Source organism: Miniopterus schreibersii, assembly GCF_964146895.1.
Source record: "Miniopterus schreibersii genome assembly, chromosome: 16".
Classification (NCBI taxonomy): Eukaryota; Metazoa; Chordata; class Mammalia; order Chiroptera; family Miniopteridae; genus Miniopterus; species Miniopterus schreibersii.
Genome location: NC_138116.1, coordinates 18,080,117 through 18,100,097, shown reverse-complemented (window position 1 = coordinate 18,100,097; position 19,981 = coordinate 18,080,117). Strand labels below are relative to the sequence as shown.

The 19,981-nt window shown below is 56.1% G+C and overlaps 1 protein-coding gene across 8 annotated transcripts in view; it reads left to right on the top strand.

Annotated features, from left to right (window-relative positions):
- Positions 1-19,981, top strand: part of CACNA1G (calcium voltage-gated channel subunit alpha1 G) — a 65,198-nt gene that overhangs the window by 38,401 nt on the left and 6,816 nt on the right. For 2 of the 8 annotated variants that reach the window (XM_081162425.1, XM_081162424.1), the window contains exons 19-33: positions 1,736-1,804; positions 1,930-2,114; positions 3,011-3,137; positions 4,702-4,827; positions 5,345-5,434; positions 6,003-6,195; positions 7,684-7,773; positions 8,078-8,131; positions 13,205-13,356; positions 14,337-14,446; positions 15,117-15,250; positions 15,500-15,570; positions 15,703-15,781; positions 15,873-15,994; positions 16,334-16,678. In XM_081162425.1, the coding sequence (XP_081018551.1) occupies positions 1,736-1,804; positions 1,930-2,114; positions 3,011-3,137; positions 4,702-4,827; positions 5,345-5,434; positions 6,003-6,195; positions 7,684-7,773; positions 8,078-8,131; positions 13,205-13,356; positions 14,337-14,446; positions 15,117-15,250; positions 15,500-15,570; positions 15,703-15,781; positions 15,873-15,994; positions 16,334-16,678 (1,947 nt within the window). Of the gene's footprint in view, positions 1-1,735; positions 1,805-1,929; positions 2,115-3,010; positions 3,138-4,701; positions 4,828-5,344; positions 5,435-6,002; positions 6,217-7,683; positions 7,774-8,077; positions 8,132-13,204; positions 13,357-14,336; positions 14,447-15,116; positions 15,251-15,499; positions 15,571-15,702; positions 15,782-15,872; positions 15,995-16,333; positions 16,679-17,359; positions 17,504-19,603; positions 19,739-19,981 lie in introns of all 8 variants that reach the window. The other 6 variants (XM_081162429.1, XM_081162427.1, XM_081162431.1 and 3 more) reach the window with 5 other exon arrangements.

Here is a 19,981-nt window from a genome sequence, read left to right as displayed (position 1 = left end):
TGCCTGCTCGGTTAGGCCCCTCCCGGGTTAACAAGCAGGGTGGGCAAGGAGGCCCAGAAAGGCTCAGAGGGAGGGAGCCAGGAGTCTACCTTAGGCCACCCTGACTTTCACCCTTGCAACTGGCACCCGGAGATGCATCCTGTGTCCCTCTCCTGCCTCCATCTCCCTTCTGTGATACACCAGTCCAGCTGGGGGAGTGGGCTCTGCTCCCTACCTGGGTGAAAAGTGAGCTCCGTCGCACCCCGGCTATTTGCAGACGGCGTGTTCTCGTGAGCCAGAGCCTTGTGAGGCCCCTGTGTGAGTCGGTGAGTGTTGGGATGAAGCGAACAGCAAGACTGGTCCTGGCTGGGCAGAGCTGTCTTGCTTTCCCTGCTCCTGGCAAAGGGGTCTCAGTTTCACCCATGACCCATGCACTGATGGGGGATGCAGAGCAGGAGAGGGAAGATGCCCTGGCTCCTATGGTTCAGCCATGTCACAAACAAGTAGGTTTTCAGGGGCATGAGAGGGGACATTGGTCACTTCTGCTTGGCTGTGAACCTGTCAGTCTTTAGAAGGAGAAGCCAGAGCCTGAGTATCTGGACAATCTCCCAGGGACCTAGCTGCTTCTGGATGGGCCCAGCTGTTCTAGGAGCTCTCTCTCCCCAGCCTGGCATCATAACCCCTCCCAGACAATGACTCTGGCCCAAGAAGGATGGGTGGGGGTGGCTCTGTTGCCTGTCATGGCATCTTGCACCACTGCTTGGAGGTAGCTCCCCATCCCCCCGCCTCACTGCCTCCACACCATTGTTCAGATTTCAATGCTGCTATGGCTTCTGGTTTCCATTAGGGTGGGCTCCAGCCAGGCCCAGGGTGGGGTGGTGGTGGGAATGGAGGAAGCCCTGAGGGATGGAGGGGCCAGCCCAGGAAAAGGTGGGTGAGGGAGCACAGCATTAGGGACCCCCACCTCTGAGCCTGTGTAAGATAGAGCAAGGGCAGCTGGTTACACTGGTCCCCTTGTCTGCCTCCTGCCCAAGGCCCTGTTGTGGAGCTTTCTGGCACTGTCACTATGTCTCTCCCCTGATCTTTCCACTCAGCTCCTCCATCTCTAACTGTCACATGCATGCTTCTCTGTTTCCCCTTTCTCTGTTTCTCACTCTCTCTGACACATGCTCTGCCTGCTGCCTCTCAAGCTTTCTACACCCCTCTTGGCCACCCAGCAATGGAATCAGCCCACAGATATCAGGAGACTGGGCTGCCTTTTTTCCCTTCTTGCCCCTGCCTATGCCCAGCATATTCAACCTGGGGATGCACAGCCTGTACTCAGGCCCCCAGGTTGGCCCGTAGCTCCATATCTGGGGCACACAGCAGGAAAGCAAGTCCATGGAGCAGGGAGGAGAGTAGAATGTTGGGGGGGTGGTCAGAGCTCAAGTTAAATTCTGCTCCAGTTTTACGAAAGAAATAAGGATAGGACCTGAGATATGGGCTCAGATCACAGCACTATGGTGGGATCATTTCCTGCTCCAGGCCACTCTGGGGAGGGGAGCAGTTCTCTTCAGGGCAGGGGAGCAAGTGAGTCTGGGGCCTAGCACTGTGTGGGGAGGGGGGGAGAGGAGAGGAGATTGTCTGAGGTGTAGAGGAAGGAAGAGGTCATTTTTCTGAGTCAAATGTTGGAAGCAGTCCTGGCTTCTGTATGCAAAGCAGACCTGGCCCAAGGAGGGGGCCCTGGTGGGCAACACCTGCCTGCTCTCTCTTGCAGGAACGCATCTTCCTGACCCTCTCCAATTACGTCTTTACCGCAGTCTTTCTGGCGGAGATGACCGTGAAGGTGATGAGGGGAGGCATCGGTGTGGGGCTGTCTGGTTCCTGGTGTGGGTGGAGAGGATGCGCCACAAGCGGAGGGCAGGGCTGCGGACCACAGGGAGGTGGTGGTGACGTGGTGGGCATCCCCAGGTGGTGGCTCTGGGCTGGTGCTTCGGGGAGCAGGCGTACCTGCGCAGCAGCTGGAATGTGCTGGATGGGCTGCTGGTTCTCATCTCCATCATCGACATCCTGGTGTCCATGGTCTCCGACAGCGGCACCAAGATCCTCGGCATGCTGAGGGTGCTGCGGCTGCTGCGGACCCTGCGCCCGCTCAGGTGAGCCTCAGCCAGGTGTCCTCCTCAGGGACACCCCTGCACACAGCCAGCGAGAGCCCCACCGGCCCCTGCTTCCTGCTTGTGACCCCTGCAGGGAACCTTGTCATCATTTGGCTGAAACTATGGGCTGAGGAGTTTCTATCCTTGTGTGACACTCCCTATATGACACACTGCTCAGAGCTACTGTGCCCCTGGCCTTGTGCAGGGCACAGTACAAGAGGCCATGGGCAGGGCCTCATAGCCTTCAGTTGAGTCACTCCTTTGGGTAATGCCTTTGGGAGTGACTCTCTGCCCTTCCTGGTGAAGTAACAGACTCCTTTCCTTGCTTTCCCCACCTTCATTACCCTCTCAGGGGCCACCCTCCAGATCTAGCAGGGGACCCATCCTCGCAGGAAACCCTCTCGAATGAGGCAGCCACCTCCCATCCCCACCCCAGAGTCAAAACTATCAGTGGATGGGGACACTGATGGGGACTATACTGACTGACTAGTGATGTGTCTCGAGCTGTGACAGTCCATGCCCCTTTCCCTCCCTGCCTGCCCCTACATGTTCCTTAAAAGTGTGTGTCCCTGTCCTCACAACACATTGCATCCCTGGGGAACACCTTTCTTGAGTTGAGTCCCTACCTAGCTCCAGCAGGTTCCTTTGACATCCTGGGAGTGGGGGTGGAGGTGGGAGTGTCTGCTTCCTGTTTTGAGAGATCACGGGTGGGAATCCCCGTGGCAAGGGTCCCAGGCAGAGAGGACTGCTCTGCACAGCCAGCTCAGAAAGCCAACCTGTTCCCTCAACCAGAGCGCAGGGGACCATTGAGCCAAGATTGGGAGGCGGGGCAGCAGGGCAAGGGACAAAGGAGTGTCCTAGCTGGGGGAACCCCTCTTACCCCCTTCCCTCCCCAGGGTAATCAGCCGGGCACAGGGCCTGAAGCTGGTGGTAGAAACGCTGATGTCCTCGCTGAAGCCCATCGGCAACATTGTGGTCATCTGTTGTGCCTTCTTCATCATTTTTGGCATCCTGGGGGTGCAGGTTTGTGGGGGTCTGGGGGCCAACTGTCAACAGAAGCCTGAGGAGTAGCTTTCCTTTTGGTTCTTGGATGGTGAGGCCCAAGCTGCTGCCACCTTTATTCCAGAAAGGAATGACTAGGGACACTTTCCTCCAGGTCTAGGGCCTCAGGCCCCTTTACCTCCTGGGCACTTTGCAGAAAACTGGAAGCCTGGAAGAGGGCCCCTAAGGGGACGAGGGCCTCTGAGAGGCTTCTGACCTGTGACAGCTGCAGGCTGCTGTTCCACCCCCTTCATGCACTGCAGTCCGAGTGCAGACGCTGGCACAGGCTCACAGTCTGCTCCGGGATCCCCTCCCTGCCTTTCCTGCTTGAGTGGGGTGGGCTACCGGCCAGGCCTGGGGATCCAGGGCCCAGACAGCTGGGCCAGGTTAGTGGTGTGCTGGCAGGCAGGCGGGTGCAGACCCCAGACGAGGCAGGAAGTGGGGGCTGCAGGGGAAACTTGGCCTCTGGCCCAGGGAGGGAACTTGGCTTTGGAGGAAAAAGATCGGGAGCTGCCTGCAAGATTTAGCAGGCGCCTCTGGGAGCCCCTCCACCCCATCTTCCTGAGCCCCTGGTTCCAGCTGTTTCAGCTGCAGGGTAGACAGCTGGCTGTTGGGGCAGCAGGGAAGCTCCTGGGTGGTTACCCCTGTCCCCCTCCCTTCCTTTGACTTTCTGGGATGTCCTCTCTGCCCTGGGGAGGGGATGAAGGCTGTTCCTGGTTTCCTGGAATTCTCTAGCCCCAGGGACCCGGCTGGGGTACAGTTGCCAAGGCTGTGTGGTGCTTCCCTGCATGCCCAGTGCCCCTTCCCTTCCCTCTCTTCCCAGCCTGCTTGGATGAGGAGAGGGAATCATTGTTGAGCCCTGTCTGGGGCTCTTCCAGCAGTTACCCAGGCCCCCTGGTCCTCCAGTTCCTCAAATCCCTTCCCCACCCACAGTCATAGCCTGCTCTATTCTGGAATGAGGGTGAGCTTTTCAGTCACACAGACCTGAGTTCAAGCCCTCTTTCTGCTGTCTACTGGTTATATGACCTTAGTGAATGAATTTACTTCTCTGAGCCTCAGCTTTCCTCATCTGTAAAGTGGGGTCAGTAATATCTAGCTCACCCCCCCCCCCCCATTAAACTAGATCACTTGGCCCCTCTCCCAGACTCTGATTCAGTGGGTCTAGGGTGGGCCTGAGAATTGATATTTCTAGCACATTCCTAGATGATGTTGATACTGGTCCGGGGACCCCACTTGGAGAACCAGTCGCCCATCCCTTTGTAGAAAACAAATGACTGCTCCCCTCTTTCCAGCCTTTTTTCGGTACACACCCCATGACTTTTCCTCCCCTTTCTAGGGCTCTGCTCCAAGGAGCCCAGAGGAAGGGGTGCCTTCAGGGAAGGGGCCCTGACTTGACTGATTCCAGGGATGGGCCCCCTACTCTCACTCAGGATGTGCACAGAGCTCTTGGGCCCAGGGCTGCTGTGGGAGAGGTGGGGCTATGGAGTTCTGGGTTTCCTGTGATCACAGCTCACTTCTCCCTGTCTCCGGGTACATGTGTGTCCAGCTCTTCAAAGGGAAGTTCTTCGTGTGCCAGGGTGAGGACACCAGGAACATCACCAACAAGTCTGACTGTGCCGAAGCCAGTTACCGGTGGGTCCGGCACAAGTACAACTTTGACAACCTGGGCCAGGTGAGCCCCAGGCTCCAAGGTGGAGGTGGGAGTGGTAAAAGGAGTCTGGAGAGGATACAAGTCCATGCTTAGTGATGCCTGTTTCCTGAACTGGTGAATGGGTCATAGTGCTGTCTCCTTGGAGGCTCATAGTAAAGATGCAAGGAGACGATGTGTACTTTTGTTTAGCATGGTACAGAGTGCAGACGCAGTGTCAAGACGATTCCTTTTCTTACTCCACATTCGCAGAAACAGAGAGATGTACTAAATGAAGTGCTTCGCTCAGTTTTGCTGGTGTGTTTCCCTGACTCACCCTGGCTTTGGTTTCTGAATTTCAGAGGATCTGATCATTTCCCGTAGCCCTTCTGGTTTCATGCCAGCTATGGAGCCCTCCAGGGGCCTGGAGTGTGAACCCAACCTGACCTCTGAAGGGCTGGGGTCCCCCAAGCTGCTGCCAGGAGGTGCTTTGAGGACAGGTAGTATGGTGTGACCACACATCCTAGATTTCAGATGGTCTCCTCTCCTCCCCCACCCCCAGGCCCTGATGTCACTGTTCGTGCTGGCCTCCAAGGACGGCTGGGTGGACATCATGTACGATGGGCTGGATGCTGTGGGTGTGGACCAGCAGGTAGGGCCAAGGTGGGGAGGACCCATCTTTGGGCTGAGGTCATTCAGCACGAGCCACTCCAGGCATGACAGGTGCAGGCACTGAAAAGAAAGGGCAGATTGGAAAAATGCCATCAAAGAGGCATTACCTCCTACAGCAGAGGCTGTAACTGGCAGTCTGAGGGCCAAATCCAGACATGTCTTATCGGCTTTGCAACATGTTTAAATTTTTTGAATTGGCGGTGAACATTTAAAAATTGGCGAATTTCACATGAAAATCCAGATGTGGGCCTGCTCAGGAGAAATCCAAAGATCTGGGAACATTGGATTCGCATTCCTTCAGGGCAGGAGTCAGCAGGAGCAAAGATGCAGCTTCCCCTTTGGATAGAGCCACTCTCCACTTTGCCACAGTCCCTACCCCTCCCTACTGTCTAACACAAAACCTACATGGTTTGTTTATATCGCCCGCTGAGTCTCTGTAGCTCATTGAGTTTGTGGGCCCTCTATTAAAGAACTCAGGTTATGGGGCAGCACCTGAGACAGTCCCCTGGGGGCTGATGGCTCCTCCTGTCCTTCCTGCTCCCTGCCAGCCCATCATGAACCACAACCCCTGGATGCTCCTGTACTTCATCTCGTTCCTGCTCATTGTGGCCTTCTTTGTCCTGAACATGTTTGTGGGCGTGGTGGTGGAGAACTTCCACAAGTGCCGGCAGCACCAGGAGGAGGAGGAGGCCCGGCGGCGGGAGGAGAAGCGTCTGCGGAGGCTGGAGAAAAAGAGAAGGAGTAAGGAGAAGCAGATGGCTGGTCGGTAGTCTTTCCACATCTCTCTGAGTCGTGCTTGACCTTGGCCTTGCGACTGTAGGGGGCCAGGGGCTGGGGCTGGGGGCAGGGAGGAGATGCTCCCTCCCCCATCTCCACCTCCTCCCCCCCAAGAGCATGTCAGCCTTTAGAGCCAGCATGAAGCAGACCAGTTCAGCCCTGTGGGGAAGGGGGAGCTACCCCCACCCTGCGGGGCTCCCCGGGTCTCAGCATCATACTCCCCAGAGGATTCCAGGGGAGTTATGCACAGCCTCTCCCAGGTCGACTCTCAGAGGAGCCTCATGGGATGAGAATCATGCCCCATCGTCCAGGGCCGGTGTCCAGAGATTCAGGGATTGGCCCGGGTGGCAGTCTTTCCAGGCCCTGGGCTGGCAAGCAAGTGTCTTGAACCTGTGCCTGCCTGGTGTCTGTAGCTGCTGAGCAAAGTCTCAGCAGAGGTTGCAAATGGACAGCAGCATGAGTGGACCCCAGACCCACTCTCCTCCCTATCTCCAGCAAAGCTCCCTGACTTCCTAACTATTATTTTTTGGTCAAGCTGTAAAAAACAACAACTCCTCCTGGCTCAGAGAAAGCCTGAGGTCGAAGGAACTCTAAGCACATGACTGTCTGGCCTTAAAGCCTTCAGCCCCCTCACCCGTCATCTCCAACATTTCTTGGCATTGGCTGGGTGAGGTCCCCATCCCACCCTTCTCCACGCTATTCTGCTGTGGGAGGGCTGAGACTAAGGGAAAAGACACGCAGATTGCAGGAAGGATGGAAGAGAAGTGACAGGTGTAGGAGCCCCTTTGTTTTTCTGTGTCTCCAGGTGTGTCTGCACCTGTCTCCCTGTCTTTGGGGCTCCTGCCTGCCTGTCTGGTACTCAGTAATCTCCATGACTCTCTCTTTCTGTCACTGCCCACGTTTCTCTAAGTGTCTTTATGTGTGGGTTTCTCTGAGCCTTTGTGTGTCTGTCTCTGTTTGGTCTGCGGGTTTCCCTTTCTCTCTCCACTCTTTCACAAACCATCTTCATTACGCCGATAAGATGTGTGCGGTGCTCTGAGTTTTCTCTTTGGTTTGTTGACATGTGAGTATCACCAAATGGGTGAGGGGCTGTGGTGCCCCCCCTCCCCTCTGCCCCTGGCTCTAGCTCCTGCTACCTGTGAGGGGCACCTGGAGTGAGGGGAGAGAGTGTGGGAGTGGGTGAGGGTGGGACAGAACCAATGTGCCCTGTGAGAGGCCGGGACTGCTCAGGCAGGTGTTGAGGGGATACTGGCCTCTGGGCATCAGCGGGTGGTGAGTTGTCCATGTCCCACATCCTCAGTACCTGTGCCCCAGGCAGTCTGCTCAGCTCCAGGATAGGGGTCCCATCTCGGCTCTCTCTGTGGATATTTGAAGCTGAGCAGGCGCCTCACCCCCAACAGCCTTGCTCCCACCTCTGCTCCGTCCACCCTCCCCTCCTTGCTGTCTCTGCAGGGCATCTGCAGATGGAATTCTTTTGGAATGTGGAACTTGTGGCCCTGCCTGACCAGCTGGCTCCCCTTCTGGAGTTTGTAGCCATCTCAGGTGCTGCTGAGGTCGAGGTTTGGGTAGGAGTGGGCATCTGTTCTGATGACAGGCTGCCTGCCCCTCCCTGTGCCTCTGATTCCTTGTCCCTGTGACCCTGATGAGTTGGCTGAATAGATCATCTTCCTCAAGTGCTCTGTGCCCAGAGCTTGGGGCTGGACACTCAGAACCAGCCACCCACGTTCAGCACACCCCATTCATAGGCAGAGTGAGGGTCGGAGCTGAAGGGGAGCGAGCCGCTGAGGGGGCCCTGCCCAGCCCATTTGGTCCGGCCAGTGACCCATGTCGTGTTTCGTTCTTTTAGATCTAATGCTGGACGATGTAATTGCTTCCGGCAGCCCAGCCAGCGCGGCGCCAGGTACTGCGTCTGGGATTGTGGGTTCCAGGGCGTGGCCCGGGGGTGGTCAGGCCCTGCCTGCTCCCTGGCCCGCCTCATGGGTTCGGGGACGTCCTCTTTGCTCCCTCTCCATGGCTCATTGATTCTATCCTCTCGGGGCAAGGGGGTCAGGGTCCCTGGGGTGCTGGGCTCTGCGTCATCCCATAGACCTGTGCTGCGCTGGATGGGAGGTAAGGGTCTCAGCATACCCCTCCCTCAGACACCTCTTCAAGGACCCACCTTCTCTTCCAAGGCTTCCCAAGCCTGAGCTCCCCAGCCCCCTGCTGCCTCTTCCCACTCCTGCTCCTTCTCCCAGGTCACACCGTTCGATTATTAGAGCTGCAAATCTCTCCCATCTCCATTTGTCTGAAGGGGAGACTTTGATCAAGTGAGCAGGACGAGAGGAGCAAAGAGGGGAAGGATTTGTTTTAAAAATGTAACGATGAATAATTGAACAGACTCATTAATAGTCAAATAATCACGGTGGGCACGTCATCGCTACAAACAGCAGGAATTGGGAATCAAAGGCCTGAGTTAGCCATAAGCTTCTCCCCGAAACCAAAGATTTGGGAGTGAGTTGGGTCCTTCTCTTCGAGAGCCGTGTCTCCGGGAAAGCCTTTCTGGTCCTGCCCTCCCTTGGTCTTCAGGCCCCTGCTCCTCCCAACACGGTCCCCAGACGGAGGTCCTGAGGTCATGAGAATCTGGGACAGGGCTGTGGGACCTCGTTACACCCTCTGATGTCTCCACACTGTGGTTCCCAACCTGTTTATCCCCAAGAGCCCCCCTTATCGTCTCCAACAAACCCCCACATTTTAAAAGACTGTCTTTGAAGTTAAGAGCACTTCAATAATGACTTTGTTTCACTGTTTTTGTTAATCAAAGGCACATGTAATTGCTAATCAGGGCTTCTAAGCCGCAGAAGGTTTCACACTGAATGATGGCAGAAAAAAATCCAAAAACCATTTTGCCATTAAATTCATCTGTGGGCTCTTAATACAGGCATACATATGATTATTTCTTTTAAGCTTTTAGAAATATTGAAAAGAACATAAGAACCCCCATGTGGCTGCCTTCTCAGGCTGCTGCGGGCGTGGGGCTTCAGGCTGGGGACCACTGGGCTGAACCTTTCCTCGCTATTCCACACTCCCTGGGAAACCAGACTCCAGCAGACACTGCCTGTGAATGTTGGGCTATCTGATCTAAGGGGGCTCAGGGACCCACCCAAGGGGGACCCACTGAGCCACCATTTGGGAGGTCATCCCTGAGGCCCTAGGTGGATCAATGTCTGCTGTCCCCATGGTATGAGCTCTAATGTTTGGCATTGAGAGACCATCTCTCTGAGGCTCAGGTGTCTCCAGCTGGCTTGTGTCTGGATTGCCTGGGTCCCACGTCTCTGCGTCAGCTTGTACTGCAACTCCTGATGTGTTAGGGGTCGAGGAGAAGGTGGGAAGAAGTGGCCTTCAGCTTTTCCTTTGTGGGTTCACCTGGTCTGTAGACTGAGGTGTCCACACATACACACTTACCCCAAAACACCACGGACCAACACATGCAGACTCTCTTGGCACACCTCCTGGCACAACTCCTCCTGACACACCTACTCAATGCTAAACGCTCTCGTTACTCTCGCACTGTACCCCTGCTCTGGGGACATTCTGCCGTGCTCCTGTTGGCACATGCAGGCATGTACACAGATTACAATAGTGTGTATTACCTTTCCAGTTGGTAATGAATGCTCAGAGACCCTGAAGAGGGGCTCAGATTGTCCCATATCCCTCTTTCCCAGATCTGGAGTCCTGTGTGGTCTATACCAGAGCTCTTCCAATCTCTGTGTACATAAGAATTACCCAGAGAATATATTAAAACACAGATTCCTGAGCCCTACCTAGAAATTCTCAAGGCATGGACTAGGGTAGGAGGCGAGTGTCTGCATTGCCAATCGGTTCCCAGGGGCTGGCAGTGCTGCTGCAATGGCCTACCCAGTGGTGTCACAGGGATGAAGTCACACCCTCCAGCCTGAGGATGCATGAATCAAACACGCACCATACCTCCCTGCTAGTATCATGGCCACCCAGTGCTGTGCCCAGCAGACGGGGGTCAGCCGGACATCAGGAAGAGGCAGAAGGGAAAAGGCTTTGGTTATTAGGGGAATGGGCCTGACTGGACACCTGGGTCCAGCCTGAGCAATCAGGTTAGCCCCAATTGACCACTTGGCCTGTGGCACCAGCTCCACTCCCACCACTACCTGTGTGTGACACCTGCCTTTACTGTCCTCTTTCTCTACTGGAACCGTGATCAGGCTTGGCCGTGGCAACTGACCGTGTGGCCTCTGCCGTGGGGGCCTGCGTCTCTACCTTCTGCCTACTCTCTGCCACTCTCCTTTGCAAACCCTCTGCCCTGGCTGTGCCTTGGGCTCCCAGTGACGCCTACTAACTCACTATGCCTGCTGCCCTCACTGACAGCCTCACACCCTTCCTGCACCTCTCCTGTGTTTTTGCCCCTGACTGGGGGCAGGGCAGTCCTGGGGTGCCCTTCTCCCCACTGTCTGACTCTGGTATTTTCTTTCCCGAAAGCAGCCCATACTGTTGGGAGGGAGGGGGCCAGGGCTGCCAGAATGCCAGTGACCATCGGTTCAGGCCCCTCCTGGGCAATGACCAGAGCTCTCAGAGCAGCTGATCCGCCCAAGGTTCCTCCCTCCTCCAGAGCAGGGGCGGGGGTGGGGCTGGGGGTGGGAGGCATCTCTAGTTCTGCTGTGAGCCCTGATGCTGCTGCCTATAAAACCAAGGTTGGGGAGCAGAAAAGGGGTGGCATCATCCAGAGCCCGACAGCAAGGGCCTTGGGCAAACTCTTCGAGGGCATCTGTGTCTGTGTCTAAACCGACCTGGCAGCTGGTGAGGGACTCGAGCTGGGAGTTCAAGTCCAGGCTCTGTCACTGCCTCATAGTGTATGGATGACTCTCCTTTTGCTGGCTTTGTTCTCTTCTTTGGTAAAACAAAGGGGCCGGCCGAGAAGGTGCTGATCAGATTGGCCCTGGTACACTTTGGACCTGTGCTCTAATGGAGGATTTCCAGCAGCCTCAGCACCTGCTGGTCTGGGGTGGGGGTGGGGGTGGGGGTGGAGGGACATTTTTATAGACCTTGGGGGCCTGGGCCCAGACCAGTCACTATGAGTAAATGCCCTGCCTCAGTCTTCCTACGCCTAGTTTCTTTCTGGGCTGCTTGGAGGAGGGGTCCCTGGCCAGATGGCAGAGGTGGTGGCGGAGGTTTAATTGGGCCTGGGGCTGCCTATATAGTCAGACTGGGGTGAGAGGGGAGAGGGGCCACTCTCCCAACCTCTCCTCTGCATTGTCTCAGCTAATAATGGGACTAATAAGGAGCCACTTTTTCTAACCTAATTGTATTCAAACATTTTAGTTAATTCTCCATTCATATTTTAGCATAATGGGATCGAGTGCCCTCGGCACTTATGGAGATTAATGCAGAGAAGGAGTTCCAGCTGCTAAGGCAACACGGGCGGCTAGCGCCCTCTGGTTCCTGTGGGTACTGAAGGAAGGAAGGAAGAGGCCCCCTTGCCTGGTCCACCCTCCACGCTCGCCCTGTGGATGACCCACGGCCTCGTGTTGTCCACTGGGGGCCAAGAGGGCAGCCTGAGCAAACAAAGCCACAGTTGGCTAACCCATGTCTGAAACCAAAAAGATGGCCTAACACCCTGTGGTGAGCCAGATTATTCCGGACCTGCTGCCTCTTGGTTATCCACACCTCAAGGCTGGCGCTGGACAGTGGCATCAGGCGAGGCTGAACATGCAGCTCTTGGGCACTCTTCTTCCTTCGGCCTTTGGTGGGGGCCCACCCAGGCCGCTCCCTGCCTCATTTTACCTTCCTGTCCAGTAGTCCTCTGCATGGGAAAGGACAATTTATATATGAGCTGGCCTGGGCCCAAAGCTTCCTGCTGCCCCTGAGCCAGCCACCCCTGGCACAGGCCTCAGAGGCTGCAGCCCTTGCTAGCTGGCTTTCGCCCTAGACTTCCTGAGGGGGAAGGGCTGTCTGGGACCTGAGGCTACCCAAGCCTCCTGGGGGAAGCCTCTTTTTTCTTTGTGGCTCCCTGGGAGACCGATCTGTCAACCACCCCTAGATGACATGTATCCCCAACTTGGCGTGGCCTTTCTTCAGCACTTGGAGGAGGGGCCCCCTGTAATCTCTTGCCCTCAGATGCATTCTGCCTGCTTAGCAGGCCAACTTTCTGGCACCATGATTTTTATAACTAAGTGATTCCCTAATTACAGGGAAATATTATGCCTCTGACAGATCTCAGACAGTGCTTTCAGCCCAGCCTGCAGCCTAATGCTGCCCTGACCCCCAGGAGCAGGCTGGGCATCTCCTCATTAGAAACTGGGTGAGTCCTTCAACTGGAGCCCTCCCAGATGAGTCTGGGAGAGAGCAGGGCCCTGTGGCTTTCCCTCTGCCCTCCTGCACATGAGGGTGCAGGAGGTGCAGGCCCTGCCTCCCTGGAGGCGCTCTGGGGCGGTCAGTGCAGCCTGCCAAGAAGATGTCCAATTTCCAATCTCCGGTTTTATCTCCAAATCCCAGCTCTGTGTAATCTCCTCCGCTGCCCTCAAGGGCTGAGCTTAGTGAAGGAGCAAGAGCCTTAGCCTCTCGGTTGATGGAGTTTCCTCTGAGCCTGATAAGACCGGTTGTTTTTCATCTTATTGATCTGGCCTGGATGCAGAACACCGAGTTGAGGGAGTTGTGAGGGGCTGGTAGATTTTGGAGGCTGCCTCGGGGCGGGGGCTCACCTAGTGTCTAATGTGGGTGGGGAGCTCTGCATGTCCTGACCCCTACTGCACCCAACTGTAGCCAGTAGAACAGACGCTTGGAGGGGCAATGCCGAGAGAGCTCCCCTTGCTCCCCGAAAAGGAAGTAAATGGAGGGCGAGGGTGCTGATGATAATGGAATGTTTCAGCTCGGGCGTTGGAGGCTGGTGGCTATGAGGGACTGTGGGTGGAGGGGGCACAGGGATCAGGGCCCGACGGCTGCTCTGCTCTCCTCCTGGCCCCACCAGAAGCCCAGTGCAAACCCTACTACTCGGACTACTCCCGCTTCCGGCTCCTTGTCCACCACTTCTGTACCAGCCACTACCTGGATCTCTTCATCACGGGTGTCATTGGGCTGAACGTGGTCACCATGGCCATGGAGCACTACCAGCAGCCTCAGGTAGGAGTGAGGGACCAGCCATGTGGGCCCTGCCTCCAGCGGTGGGACCGTGGGGGTGAGGCTGATCCAGCTTGAGCTGGGGACCCTGCATGGGTTCCTCTTATACCCCTTTCACTACCCTTGGAGGTTAGCCTCATCTTGGTTTTACAGATGAGGACCCTGAGCCTCAGAGAGGTTAGCTGACCTGACTGAGATCACATAGCTTGGAAGTCGAGGACCTGGTTTCTTCGTCCAGCACATATTTATTGAATGCCTACCCTGTGCTGAGCTCTGGATCTTTGAGGGTAAAGAAGGCAGGCTGGCCCTGGTCGATATTGCCCAGTGGTTAGAGCATTGGCCTGTTCACTGAAGGGTTGCGGGTTCAATTCCCGGCCCCAGTCAGAGCACGTGCAGGAGGCAACCAATCAATGTGTCTCTCTCACATTGATGTTTTTCTCTCTCTCTTTTCCTCTCTGTCTTTCCTTCCTTCCCTTCCACTCTCTCTAAAAATCAATGGAAAAAATATCCTTGAGTGAGGATTAACAAAGAAAAAGAAAAAGAAAAAGAAGGCAGACTGGTGCCAGCCCTTCTGGAGTATAGATTCTAGTGAATGTCCAGCTTCAAAAGTCACCAATGGTCTTGCTGCTTCTCAAGTCAGCCTCTACTGGCTGCCCTCCAGGTCTCAGTTTCCCCACCTGTAAACTAACAATGTTAAGTTGGTAATGCACAAGGCCCCTTCCACTTCTTGCATATTTGTGCCTTCCAGCATATTTGTCATGTGGTCTCCTCACCATCCCTCAACGAGAGAGATCCATTAGCACAAAGTTTGGATTATACACGTGAATGAGGACCCTACTCTGTCCTAGAGTAGTAACCAGTGGTCAGCCATCCTGGCAGGAACAGAGAAGAAAGGTCCTCTTAGACTCACCCTGTCTCCCAGATCTGGGCGGGGGGAGCAGGTGTCATCCCAGGCCTTATCCTTCATGCCCCATCCCTGCCAGATCCTGGATGAAGCTCTGAAGATCTGCAACTACATCTTCACCATCATCTTCGTCTTGGAGTCAGTTTTCAAACTCGTGGCCTTTGGCTTCCGTCGGTTCTTCCAGGACAGGTAACAGAGGGGGGGGTGTGGGAATGGGGAAGGACCTAGAGCTTGAAGACCTTTCTTGACTCCTGAAGTTCATTCAGCCTCTACTCTAGGATCTACCAAGTGCTGATGGCAGGATGGGGCATGTGACATCCAGGGCCAGGGAGATGGGAGAGAAGGAAGGGAACTTGACAACACAGGGCCTGGGGGACACTGGCAGCTGGAAATCAGTGTGGCCTAGACTGGGGCTTAAGAGCAGAGGGCATGGAGCCGGACTACCTAGACCAGATTTGAATCCTGGCTCCACCACTTAGAAACTGGTGACCTTGGGTAAATTACTTAATATCTCTGTGCCTCAATTTTTTTATCTGTAAAATGGGAGAATATCCACATCACAGAGTTGTAAAGAGTTCCTATTTGTAAAGCCCTTAAAATAGTGTTTGGCACATAGCAAACACCTATAAGCTAAAAAAAAAAAAAAAAAAAGCAAGTGAATAGCAATGAAAAGCAGAGGCCCTCAAGCTAAAGTCGTAGCCCTGCCTATGCCACCCACTGGCCAGATGACCATAGACAAGTCAAGCCTCTGCAGGATGGTGAGGCTGGACCCACTGACCTCCACTCTCCTTTCTGTAGCCAAAACTGCCACCCCTTTCTCAGTGCCCCCCCCTCAAGGATCTGTGTCCTGGGCTTCCAGGTGGAACCAGCTGGACCTGGCTATCGTGCTGCTGTCCATCATGGGCATCACGCTGGAGGAGATCGAAGTCAACGCCTCGCTGCCCATCAACCCCACCATCATCCGCATCATGAGGGTGCTGCGCATCGCCCGAGGTCAGTGCCCAGCTGCCCACCCAGGGGTCAGTTCGGTGGCTGGCCAGGGACTGGGTGGGTGTGGGTTTCTGTGGGTCTATCTCCCAGCCCCTGCCAAAGGGGATGATTGGGATTGGGCTGAGGGTGGCAGTGGGGCCATAGCAGCCTGCCTGGGGCTGGCCATCCTACCCACCTGGCCCTGGCCGTGGCTCCATTGGCTATGTGACCGGGGACTCAGAGGGGCAGCTCACAACTTTGTCCTTTCTGTAGTGCTAAAGCTGCTGAAGATGGCTGTGGGCATGCGGGCGCTGCTGGACACAGTGATGCAGGCCCTGCCCCAGGTACCTGGGAGGTGGAGGTGGGTGGGAGGGGTCCTCTTGGGGACGGGGGTGCTCTCTGAAGGGGTGGGGGGCTCGGGGAAGCTGGCTGGGAGATCCAGCGGTGCCTTTTCCATTTCTTTTCTTCTTTTCCAGGTGGGGAACCTGGGACTTCTCTTCATGTTGTTGTTTTTCATCTTTGCAGCTCTGGGCGTGGAGCTCTTTGGAGACCTGGGTGAGTTGGAGTGGGGAGGGTGGAGGAGCCAGGACTGGGGACCCAGGGCCTCCTGGACTAACCAAGGCCTCTCTCCCCTTCCCTCCTCCAGAGTGTGACGAGACGCACCCCTGTGAGGGCCTGGGCCGGCATGCCACCTTCCGAAACTTTGGCATGGCCTTTCTGACCCTCTTCCGAGTCTCCACAGGTGACAACTGGAATGGCATTATGAAGGTGAGAGCCCCCTGCAGTGGGATACCCCCAGGGCTGGCTCGGGCCCCAAGAAGACAGCCTACTTCTTGAGCCAAGATTCCTTGGCAACATGTGAATAAAAGCATGTGCCCTTCTATCCCCTCATGCCGAACACTCTGGACCTCCCTCTCCCTGGGACATGCTGTGACTCACACTTCCCAGGCCAGTGTCTAATTCTCTTCTGCACCCAGGACACTGTAGATCCCTCTTCCTGCCCTTCCCTTCTCCTCCTTCAATGCTCTGTGACACCGGTGACCTGATTTCCCATGACAGCTCCCTCCACTGTCCTCCCAGCCTCACCCCTCTAACCACTTCCCCTAGGACACCCTCCGTGATTGCGACCAGGAGTCTACCTGCTACAACACGGTCATATCCCCCATCTACTTCGTGTCCTTCGTGCTGACGGCCCAGTTTGTGCTGGTCAATGTGGTGATCGCCGTCCTGATGAAGCACCTGGAGGAGAGTAACAAGGAAGCCAAGGAGGAGGCCGAGCTGGAGGCCGAGCTGGAGCTAGAGATGAAGACACTCAGCCCACAGCCCCACTCGCCGCTGGGCAGCCCCTTCCTCTGGCCTGGGGTTGAGGGCCCAGACAGCCCCAAGCCCGGGGCCCCGCATGCCATGACCCACGCTGGAGCAGCCTCTCACTACTCCCTGGAGCACCGCACGGTGAGCACACACCCACGCCTGCTGTGAGGGGTGTGGGGGTGGAGACAAGGTGGGCGGCTGGCCAGTGGCTCAGTAGGTGGTGTACAGGGAGCGGGCAGCACGGCAGACCCAAGGGCTCCCCCGAGTCGTCCTGCTGCTCCTGCCTGGATGTGGAGGGGCCAGCAGTCCCCTGCCCATCCCCAGAGATGGCAGCTCACACTCACTGCCCAGGGCCACGTATGTGCTGGCTCATTAATCCCTGAGCCTCCAGCCCGGCCTGGCCTCCCCTTCCTGGCTCTTAGGTTCAAGGCTAAGTTTTCTGTTTCCTTCCTGTTTCTTTCTTACCCTTGCCCGATTACCAAACCAATTTCCTTCCCACCCTCAACCTGCCTGATTCCATCTCTCAATCCTTTCCGCCAATCTTCTCTTTCCTCTCCCTCTCCCTGTGGGCTCTTATCTTTCATCTCCCATCTCTCCTTCCTCTTCCCACCCCTCTCTCTTCCCCACCATTCCCATCCCTCCTCTTCTTTGTTGCTGTGTGCACACGTGTGTGTATGTGTGTGTGTGTGTGTGTGTGTCCCCTCCTCTTTCTCCCTCTGCGTCCTGTGTCTCTGGTCAATCCCCTGCCACACTTCCCATCACTGCCCCTCTGACCCCCGTTCCCTGACTCTCCGGCTCCCCCTATGGGCTGGTCCTTCCCAGGACAGACAGATGTTTGACACCATATCCCTGCTGATCCAGGGCTCCCTGGAGGGGGAGCTGAAGCTGATGGACGAGCTGGCAGGCCCAGGGGGCCAGCCCTCTGCCTTCCCTCCAGCCAGCAGCCCTGGCGGCTCCGACCCACAGGTTACTGTGCCCGTGCTGTGCCTCCTTCCCTCACCCTGCCGAGCTGTGCCATGCTGTGCCTGCTTCTGGGGAGGTGGGGTATTTCCTGCTCACTGGGTATCTGGAGAAAGAGCAGCTTCAGGGTCTCAGCTGAGCTTTAGGCTTGGCGGGAGGCACCTAGGTGTCCCTCAGCCTGAGATGAATCTCTGGAACACATAGCTGGGAGGTAGGGGTGCTGAGATTGGACTTCTGAGTGAGAGGGTGAATAGAGAGAGACAGGGTTTGGAGGGAGCATTGGTAAAAAAGAACCTGAAACAGAAGAGGATGGGGCGGAAGACCGGCTGGAGGTGGGGTCTTAGGGAGTGAAGGAAGTGAGGTGCTAGATCCAGGGGAGAAAGGCCTCTGGGGAGGGTGCAGGTAGGAAGGGTACCCATTAGGGAACATGTCTTAGGCCATAGTCTGTTTCTTCTCTGAAGCCAGCAACCACCCCTCAGTCTTCTGTTTGGAGGTTTTTTGTCTTTTTTTAATCTTTATTGATTTCAGAGAGAGGGATAGAAACATCAGTGATCAGAGAGGGTCATTGATCGGCTGCCTCCTCCACGCCCCTCACTGGGGATCGAGCCCACAACCCAGGCATGTGCCCTGACCGGGAATCTAACCAGCGATCTCCTGGATCCTAAGTTGATGCTCAACTGCTTAGCCACACTGGCCAGGCTGTTTGGAAACTTTTTAAGCCATGGCGCCCACTGGGCATGACGGGTGCTGTCAAAGGCCAGTGGATCTGACCTGGTGCTGAGAAGGAATGGAAGGCTCCAGCTGGGAATGGATTCTGGGGACTTTGGTGCAACAGCCCCTTCTTACAGTGCCACATGTTTTTCTCCCCAGTCCCATCTAAGCGTGGATCTTCTGCTTTCTGGGGCCCTCCTTTTTTCCCCTGGCTCCCCTCCACCTGGCAGAGCACACCACCATCCCTCTCCTAGGTCAGGGGCTGCAGTAGACCTGGAGCATAAGCAAGGAAACAGGTATCAACTGGAGATAGAGAAGCCTGGAGTTCCACAGGCCCTGTTGGATGAAGGGGCGAACTGGCAGGTTCCCAATGTCTGGCATACCTGTAGCGTGATCCAAAGAAATGTACAGTGATCCTCGCATGGGAAGAAACCTCGCCTCCAGGGTTCCTGACTCTAGTTAGGATTCAGTCTCAGACAGGCTATAGGGACCTGAACCTGGCCATGACCTAGAGTGATCAGAGGGAGAGCGAATCCTTCCTGAGGCCTCCTTCCCACACTGCAGGGGGTTCATGGAGAAAGGTGCCAGGAGAGAAGGAGATGCGATGAGAAGGGGTCAGGGCAGCCAGCTCATTTGGGAGGGATGGCCCCGCTCTTCCCCAGGGCCCTGTAGGCACTGATGCCCCCCTCCAGACCCCAGGTGAGAAAGCCAGATGGTGTGGCAGCCCACCCAGGGTCGTCCAGTTCAGGCTGGAGCGAGGAGAGCATCTCCCAGAACGCAAGCTGGAGAGGGCGGGCATGATACCCGCAGGCGGAGGAGAGCCCAGAGTCCGGGAGGGGAGAAGCCAGAATCTGGGGGCAGGCCAAGTCCTGCCAGGCTTTTGGAAGCAGAGAGAATAGGCAGAAAGCAGTCATCAGATTGGCGGCTTTGTCCCCAGCACCCCCCACGCCGCTCTGTCTGTGCTGAGAGCAGAGAGGCGCTTTGCTGGCCTTTCTTCATTTTTTTTTCAGGATCTTTATGAGAGTCGAAAGCCCTCCCCCCTCCCGCTCCCTCCCTGGGGGGGAGTGGTGTGGGAGGGGGCTGTTAGATTCCTGGGGTATCTTTAGAATGTGTTTCTGTGTCTCCTGCTTTTGTCAGTGTTTGCTCTGGCTCTTTGGTGCCTGCCGCAGCCTCTCTGATCAGAGTGGGGGTTTGAAGTGGGGGGAGGGGAGGAGCTTCAGTTTACTTGGGAAACTGGTGGGGAGAGAGAAGGGAAGCCCTTCTCCCCTATGCTTTGTGAAAAGGGGGAAAGAGGGGCTCTGTGTCTGTGCGTGTGCGTTGCATGTGTGCGCGTGCACACGCGAGAGTGCTCGCTGTCCTGGTTTCTTATGCCTGATCATCTCTCTCCCTGTCTAGATCCCTCTAGCTGAGATGGAGGCTCTGTCTCTGACGTCAGAGATTGTGTCTGAACCGTCCTGCTCTCTAGCTCTGACGGATGACTCTTTGCCTGATGACACTCACACACTCTTACTTAGTGCCCCGGAGAGCAATGTACATGCACAGCCCCTCACTGCTCCCCCAGCCTCCCCAGGGGCTGGGCTGGCTGCAGGGCTCCAGGTCCCTCCCCTCCTCTCACTCTGCCACCAGGCCCCATGCAGAGGCACAACCACAGGCACTTAGTGCCCCAGGCTTCCTTAGGTCTCTCAGGTTCCCCACTGTGGACAAAGAAATTAGATTAAATTAAATTGGGGCCTTCCCCAGAAGGGCCCAGCCACAGCAGTTGTGAAAGGGTTA